This window comes from Ranitomeya imitator, chromosome 2, assembly GCF_032444005.1.
Source record: "Ranitomeya imitator isolate aRanImi1 chromosome 2, aRanImi1.pri, whole genome shotgun sequence".
Classification (NCBI taxonomy): Eukaryota; Metazoa; Chordata; class Amphibia; order Anura; family Dendrobatidae; genus Ranitomeya; species Ranitomeya imitator.
The window spans coordinates 106,487,910-106,496,908 of NC_091283.1; the positions used below are offsets into that span (position 1 = coordinate 106,487,910).

The 8,999-nt window shown below is 42.8% G+C and overlaps 1 protein-coding gene across 1 annotated transcript; it reads left to right on the top strand.

Annotated features, from left to right (window-relative positions):
- The first annotated feature begins 256 nt into the window (after positions 1–256).
- On the top strand, positions 257–1,866 carry LOC138662024 (uncharacterized). Its single transcript, XM_069747116.1, has 2 exons — positions 257–765; positions 902–1,866. Exons 1-2 carry the CDS (start codon positions 419–421, stop codon positions 1,785–1,787), a joined length of 1,233 nt encoding a protein of 410 aa, XP_069603217.1. The 5' UTR covers positions 257–418; the 3' UTR covers positions 1,788–1,866.
- Positions 1,867–8,999: the final 7,133 nt, after the last annotated feature.

Below are 8,999 nucleotides of genomic sequence, written 5' to 3' on the forward strand. Positions count from 1 at the left end.
TTAACCTTCCATCCTCCTCAGACTCTGGTCTGGAACTGAACTGAGCTGAGCTCAGCCAGCAACTAACTAAGTCTAAGTTCACATTTGCGTTGTGCGCCGCAGCGTCGTCGCCGCAACGCACAACGCAAACAAAAACGCACCAAAACGCATGTACAACGCAGCGTTTTGCGCCGCATGCGTTCAACGCATGCGTCGCAAAACGCTGCGGGTTTTTGAAACGCAGTTGCGTTTTTACCAAAAAACGCAGGGTTTTTAGACGCATGCGTTTTTAGTGCAGTGAGTCATTCATCATCCCCCACCCACAATAAAAAGTGTCTACACAATAGATAAAGAACCACCAATGGCTAGAAGAGGGTTGGTGTTAACAAATGTGTATATACCCTGGCAGAGATGAATTCCTCACATTTTGCTGGTATTCATGATGGAGCGAACCATGAACAGTATCTACATGGATATGGATATGGAATTTGCCTTGGCTCATGCCTATGCTGTTGCCTGTTTTAATGAAAGGGAAAGGGAAAAACGGAGATGGAGTCGTCGCCGCTTTTGGATCCACCCTATAGTTGAAGTCCGGGAGAGTCGTGGAGCATACCATTGCTTGTTTGGCGAACTGAATGACAACCGGGAAAAATATTTCGAATATACCCGGATGTCACAGGAGAGCTTCCGCTATCTTCTGCGTCGGGTGGAAGGATCCATTAGCAGGCAGGACACGCAGCTCCGGAGAGCTATTTCCGCAGAGGAACGGCTGCTGGTGACTCTACGGTACGTTGCTGTTTGAATGACTGTGATATGTATTTACTTTTTATTTTATTTTATTAATTTTTTTCAATTGTAATGGTCAATGTACTTTTATAAATTATAATGTGCTTTATTCTAAATTTCTTTATCTTCTTTGCAGTTTCCTGGCTACCGGAGAAACGTTGAGGTCACTTCATTTTCAATTCCGGATTGGAGTCTCCACTCTTTCAGGAATTATTGCTGAGACATGCCGCGCTTTGTGGGATAATCTCCGGGAGGAATATTTACCTGTCCCTACAAGTGCAATCTGGGAGGCCAACGCACAGAAATTCAACCAAGTGTGTAATTTTCCAAACTGTATTGGCGCTGTCGATGGAAAGCACATTCGGATTACCAAGCCTGCGAAAAGTGGATCCCTTTTCTACAATTATAAAAAATACTTTTCAACTGTTCTCATGGCAATTGCCGGTGCGGACTGCCATTTTCTCGCAGTGGACATTGGTGCATTTGGGCGTGCAAATGACTCGCGCACATTTAAAGAGTCGGATATGGGCCAAAAGTTATATGGAAACAATTTTAATTTCCCACAGCCACGACCTCTTCACCACACCGAAGGCCCTGCGATGCCATTTGTTGTGGTAGGGGATGAGGCATTCCAAATGTCTGCCAACCTATTGAAACCCTACTCCAGTCGGGGCTTGGACCATACAAAAAGGGTTTTCAATTACAGACTGTCCAGGGCCAGAAGGACTGTGGAGTGCGCCTTTGGCATCCTCGTTTCCAAATGGCGGATATTGGGATCGGCCATTAATCTTAAAATTGAAACAGTGGATGAGGTGGTGAAGGCTTGTGTGGTTCTCCACAATTTCATTATGGCCAAAGAGAGAATAAATGTTGAACTGGATGAACCCATAGCCAACCCCTTGCCCGATTACCATGATCATCCTCTGAGGACAAGTGTGGAAATTGCGCAGATGCGTGATCGTTTTGCGGCCTATTTTGTGTCAGATGTTGGCCGTGTGTCATGGCAAGATCAAATGGTGTAGTAATGTTACTTTTGGACTGTCTTCTGATTGTAACTACACCAATAATACCTCTACTGTGACAGTTAGAAATATATTAAAAAAAAATAATTTCCCGTTAAATGTGCAATCAAAGTTCCGTTTAGGTTGGTTTGGTATATGTCAAATTTTGCATCTAAGTATAGTTCACAAATTTAATGTTCCTATAAAAACTTGAACCTGTTGTTTTTAAAATATTAAATAAAAAAGTTTTTAAATTCTATACCGATTCAAATACAATTTTTATACCATAATATTACATATACTTGTTTGTCTGATCGACCTGTATCTTTGTGTTTTACCTGATAAGCAACGATAACAGCGATGTTTTCCAATTGAAACCAGGGTAAATATCTGAAGCGTGGCCCTGCGCTTATCAACATGATGTACGTGGGCCTCTGCATCGTTGTTCGCTGGAGAGATGTCTGTGACAGCTCTCCAGGGACCAACCAGCGGACGCTGCAGTGATCTGCATCATTGTCTGTTTCGCTGCTGCATTAAGTGTGAACACCTCATACAGCAATGAGAGACACCCAAAAAAAGGCAAACTAAAAATTGAAAAAATAGTGTCTGACATTGCATATATGAGGTGTTTGAAGCACAAAATATGTGTAGACAGCACATGGCGTGATTTGCCGAGATAAATTCTGGAAAATAATAGCATAAATAATAACAAATAGTGTTTTTTAAAAATAACATTTTTTATTGGGGGAAAACAGAAAACAAAAAGGGTTCTTAAACTTAGGGGGTTTCCACCTGTGCCACCAGGGGGGAATGGTAGGTGTCTTCTCTGGAATGGTGAGAGAAATGGGAGGATGATGGAGAAGATGACGATGATGGCGAAGAGGAGGATACATAGTCAAGTAGACTTGATGGGAGATCCAAACCCTCCCCAGGGTATACTGGGGAGGAAACCGCCACCTCTGTAGGGGAGGGAGGAGGCAACACAAGCCTTGTTTGGCCCTGGCTGCTCCTACTGCGACTCGAGCCCCTACGGACAGTTGGTGTTGTCACTGGAACAGCAACCAGAGCCTCTTTGTGTGCCCGTCTGTGTTTCCTCTTTTTTTTTTTTTTTTTGGGTCCTGTGGCAGGTTCCCCAGCATGATGACGCCTACGGGAGGATGAAGGCAGGAGCAGGAGTCGGCGGCACTATGTTATGGTGCCTGTGGTGGCGTCGCTCGGCACGTGGACCACGGTGGGGTGGCTGGAGTGGCTCTCCAGCAGGAGTGGGAGTCATGCTTGCCAGCGACGGCACTACTGCCATTGTCGCTGACTGCATGACCCCAGCCTGCTGGAGAGCCCTCACGTAGGAAGTGTTGCAGGACTGCATCACTGAAATCTGTAGTTCCGGCGTAAGGTGTTCCACCATGCCCTTAGCAATGGTACTAAAAAAATGTTTTGCCGGATTTGAGAGCTCGGTTTCAATTGTTTCAAGGCGCCGGTCGATATTGGACAGACGAGTGTCCATGTTATCGCTCAACGCCTTGAAACAGTTCTGGAAAACCGTGCTCAAATGCAAAAATTCGGGCATGGTTGGCCTGTCCGAGGCCCGCTGGCGCTGTCGGGAATACCCAAACGAAGGTGCGCCAGAGGCCTCGGCCAGGGGAACACCTGATGTACCGGCTGCCGGTTCACCAGATGGTGGTGCAAGCCTGCTGTCGCTGTGGGAGGGCTGTGATGGATCAGATGGCGATTCATGAAGGACCGCTTCTGCGGGGCGAGCTCTCTTGAAGGTGCTGCTGTGTGTCCTGTGAAAAGATAATGAAAAAATTAGTCTTCAATGAATAACCTCTCCCATACGCCAACTCCTGGAATAAAAATAGCATTACATTACACAATAATACAAATCCTCGGTCTCACAGTCTGTGTGGCCAATAATTAATTTCTGATTGTTATCGCCAGCTGACCGTTAGGGCCGACGATAACAATCATGAACATTCCCGCTGTCAAAGCATTTTGACCGTATACCACTGTGGGTATAAAAATTTTGTAATCGAAAACTCTTTCTGGAAGCTGCCTATGCCACAAAAATAGTTGAAAATTTAATGTCAAGATAAAAAATTAAATAAAAAAAAACCCAGTGATTTCACTGATCTGATTGCAGGAACGACCATGATGTTCGGATCATGTGATCGAGACTTCATCATTATTCCTGCAATCAGAACTACCCTGACTCAGAACTTAACCTGTCATGGACTACAAGGACTCACGCTTAACCCAAAAAATTAACTAATGGCCTATATAGCATTTTAATAGGGATACATTTACGTGGATGGCCAATATGTTACGCTGACTACATGGATGGGCAATACAGTATGTGCCTGTGAAATATACTATGTGGATACGTGGCTAGAACGTGTGGTATGTGGCTGCGATATTGTTACCTGCCAATATACTATGTGGATGCACAATGTACGTGGCTGGGCAATGTACTATGTGTTTGTGCAGTAGGCTATGTGGCTGGGCACTGTAATGGGGCTGTGCAATATGTTTTGTGGACAAAATACTTACTGACGGCGGCCAAGGACTGGTCTTAAGAACTGTAAACATTTGGAATATTTATAGGGCACAGACTTGGCCGCAGCAGCACCACTCTTCGAGCGCTCCTCCTCTGCCCGTAGCCCCTTATTGAAACGGTCCTTGATGGATCGCCATCTGATCCTCAACCTTTTAACTGTGAATGCAAAGGAAAAAAAAGGTTACATATGTAGCATTTGAAATGGATAAAACAACCGTGTGCGATGCAAAACTTTAGGCGTTTATTGCATCACACACGGTTGTGTTTATCCTGGAAAGATGGTGGGTCATAGCAACGTATCTGCACGGCGTATCAGCAATACTCACCAAAGTTGGCTTTGTCCTTTGCAGGAGCTATGTCAAAGCCCTCCCACAGCGACTTTGCCACCTCTACCCACAAACGCCTCAACACCACCTGGTCCATGTGCCGGGAGTCACGGCTGTCCCACAACGGGCCACGCTCCTGGATGCTTGATATGAGGAGCTCCACATCAATGACTCCATGGTCCCGTTGTGAAACCTAGAAAAATTAAAAACAGAAAAGGTTACAAATATGCAAATATTAACAAACACCAGCACCTGTCATGATATGTACCTTGGCCCTATCCTTTGTCATTTGATATATGTATATTGATGGTTTCTACACCTGTATTTTTGAATGTTTTGGTTGTTTCACCTTTGTTACCTTCCCCCAATACTTGCTACCCTGAAAAGTTTGAATGTAAGCTTACTAAACATCCCTAGTGAAAGCAGGATGCTAATCAAAAAAAAAAAAGAAATTGTTTAATAAAAATACTCACTCGCCGTGCTGACGCCACACCTTGGCCCTGACCTCTCTGCTCCCGCTGACTTCCTTCACCCTCACTTGAAGAAGCCTGTAAAAATTGTATAAAGAAATTATTTTAAAAACTACAAATGACTGCGAATAGTAAGGAAATTGACATAATTACTCACCACACTCCCCTGCGCCGATTGGCTCGATTCTGACACAGTGGCCATTGTAGCACGTTTGTTCTGGCATGAAAAAATGAAAAAAAAAAATCAAAACTAAACCTAAATATGGCACATACAATAAAATATGCCCAAAATTTTTTACAACAACCACAATTGACTTTTGACTGATCGGACAAAGCAAAAATAAGAAAGCGACACCACAACGCCATACATTGCAAGAGAAGACAATCAATAGAAGAAACTATACAAGAATAGACCCAAACCAAAAAGCAAAAATAGACACCTATGTCCAAAAATGGACATATCAAAACTTTCTGAAAAAACATTACAGGCACAAAAATACAATGAAAGAGCAAAATAATGAACGCAATACTTTACAATTGCAACAAGACATGATCCTAAAAAACAACATCTTGTGACATCTAACCACAGAAAGACAAAAGGCAATAAAAACCATTCTAGATAACAAGCAATAAACATTACGGGACAACCGCTGTAAAAATATACAGCAACCCAAACATAAACCATAGCCAAATAGAAAATAAAACACATGGAATTTTTAAAAAAGGCCACCACCAAAAATAATATAAACAAATAAAAATTATACTACACACTTCGCAATGCAATCAGTCAATGAAGGAAGATATATGCCATACGGAAAACGACGTAAAAACATCAGCGATATTTTTTAAAATAAAGGGAAAGTACAATTGAAACTATAATGGCATAGCAGCAGCACGGAACTATACAATACAAAGACATCATAAATGTTGCCCCCCCACCAGCAAGAAAATACACTCAAGGAAAGAAAAAATAAAGCCAACAGCATAATCCAAAACACAGCAAGACATGAGCCAAGAAAATGCCACACAGTTACCACCAACAATAGAAACCAGAAAAACATGCACCAGAAATTTTACAAGACAAAATGAGCAAAAATCAATACATTGAACAACCACATGACACAAGAACAAAACACATAACCAAACCCAAACTAACGTAAAAAAAAAAATAAAAGAAAAAAAAAAAAAAGAAAATAAATGCAATCCTATTAACCCAGAAGAACATCAGAACCAGACAAACAATTTTTCAATAACAACCCATAACCGTAATAGCACAGACCAAACATTACAAAAATATAGACAAATCAAGAAATAAAACACAAAATACAAAATGTGCAAAGAGAAATATATACTTACAAGTTTGGAAAGCAGATTCTCCAGTCTAGTCTTGTCTGGTGTGATGACTTGTGAAAGACAATGGCAAACCCCTCGTTTCTTTATATATATAGGTTGTTTTTTTTGTGTCTAGACAAAGTCTAGACAATGTTTTGCATTTTTTATTGGAAAACGCATGCGTCGTACAACGCACCACGACGCAAGTACTTGCGTCGTCTGCGTTGTCAATACAAGTCAATGGGAAAAAAGGCGCATCGACGACGCAAACACGACGCAAACACGACGCATGCGTTTTTTAAAAGGTCGGCGCCGCCAGAAAAATGCAACATGTTGCGTTTGCCGCGCCCAGACAGGTGCGCCCTAACGCCGCATGCGGCGTAAAACACAACGCAACACAACGCATGCACATGCGGCCCCATGCGGCGCCAATGTTAAAGATAGGGCCGCACGACGCATGCGTTTTGTTGCGGCGGCGACGCTGCGGCGCAAACCGCAAATGTGAACGTACCCTAACTCTCCCTACAGACTACCAGTTATATATATATATGGGGAGTGACCTAATAAATAGGAGCAGAAGCTCCCCCTGGTGGTCTGGAGTGTGAAATGTGTTGCATGTTTGTGATGCCTGGATGCAGTTATCCTTCTTTGCCTCCAAATGTAGCATCACTCTCCCCGAGAGGAAAGCAATACCACTGCGACGACCAGGACCCTGGGGCGCTGCACCTGCCAAAGGGATTCTCCTTGTTTCCAGGCATGGCATCACCCTCCCCGAGAGGAAGGCTATACCACTGTGGTACCTGAACCCCATGGGGTGCCACATTATTACATCATAAAATGACAATGGTCAGATTTAAAAAATTTGGCCTATATATTAAGGTCAAAATTAGCTTAGGCACTAAGAGATTAGATGACTGTCAATTGGTAAAATTTCACATATCGTGCCATCGGTCTGTCAATGTAAATGGATTTCTATCCAGGGTGTAACAACATTTCCTGAACATGTTCTTCTACCTTTGCCTTTGTCACTGGGCAGCACGGCACTAATACTGTGGATGCTGCTGAGCGATGGTAGCGTGTTTCACTTCAACTTTTGGATAGCTGGGACTTGTCTATTCTTCCAATTTATCTGCGTTTTGCAGCAGATGGCTGGTTATTAGTGTAATTATCTCCCTTATGGGAGCCATGATTGTGGCGCCTCTCTATTTAAGTCCCAGCTGTCAATCCCCGGCTGCCATTTATAGGAAACACTAACTCTGGTTCACTCCATAGCCACTGCTCAAATTTAGCCTGTTATTCCTGTTCCTGACCTCGGCTTTTGCTTTGACTACCCTACTGCCTTAGCACTTTGTTGCGGATAGCATTTGGCCCTGCACTATCAGACATTTCCTTACCTGCCTTATCATATTTTTGCCCTGTGCGGCTTCTGCCATGCCAGCCACAAATCTACCTGCCTAGTGTGTTTTATAGTGCCGCTGACAGGCTGCCACTGCTGGCCGTACACTGAGAGACATTTATAGCATACAGCCTTTGCCACTGTCGCCTGTCAGCCTTTCTTACACTCATCTGTTGTTCTTGTCCAGTGCGTTCATTGATTCAGCTCAATTGATGTAAAAATAGAAATGATAAAGGTCTCAGAAAATGATCGAACAAACATATTTTTTTTTTACAAAATTCATATTAGTTTCACTACTTAAATAAAAAAATCTTTGCAATTTAGTGTTGCCGTAATCATACTGACCGGAAGAAACATGCTGCCAGTTAATTTTTTACCATACAATGAATGCAGTCACAACAAAACACAAAATATTATGGAAGAGTTGCATTTTTTTTCACGTTTTCATCCCAGTTTGATTTTTTTCCATTAATCAGAACATTTTTTGGGTAAAATGGATGATGTAATTCAATACTATGACTCACAGCCCAAAAAACAAGGAATGGAACAATTAAAAAGTTGGAAGAAGGGGAGGGGAAAATGCAAAAGTGCAAACAAAAATCAACAGATTATATGGTGGTTTCGCATGTACAGAGATAGTACACCTCTACGCAGGCTCGGACTGGCCCACAGGGTAACAGGGGAATCCCCCAGTGGGACCCTGTGCAGATCTGGGACCCCAACCCCACTGTATGGGCAGTACTTAGCATAATTCACTTGATTCACTCTGTACAGAAAAAAGCAGCATCTCATCATTCATTTACCAAACTATCCAGTTTATTAATAAATAGAGATAGAAGTAAATTTGTGACAAGGGTAGTGTAATATTTGTATGCAGGTGAAAAGTGGCACCCCAGTCCGACACTGCCTCTACGGTATATAAATGGAGTTCAATGGAGCATGCTACAGTCCAAAAGAATACAAAAACATTTGTATGCCACCAAATAAAATTGAAGGAACAGTATAGGGCTCCCTATCTCTATGGAAGACTTACTAGTCATCTTTACAAGATGGAGCCATATTACAGTTGTGTGCATGGACCTGGGTGGTAATTGTACGTGCAAGGGTTACAGTTGCACCCAGGCCTTGTTGATAGGGAGCCCTAAAGGTCAAATT

What these genes read in the sequence shown, in the direction of transcription:
- LOC138662024 (XM_069747116.1), top strand. Translation starts at nt 419, where the DNA reads ATGATGGAGCGAACCATGAACAGTATCTACATGGATATGGATATGGAA. An exon ending in CGGCTGCTGGTGACTCTACG is followed by an intron (nt 766 to 901) that starts GTACGTTGCTGT and finishes TCTTCTTTGCAG; the next exon opens with TTTCCTGGCTACCGGAGAAA.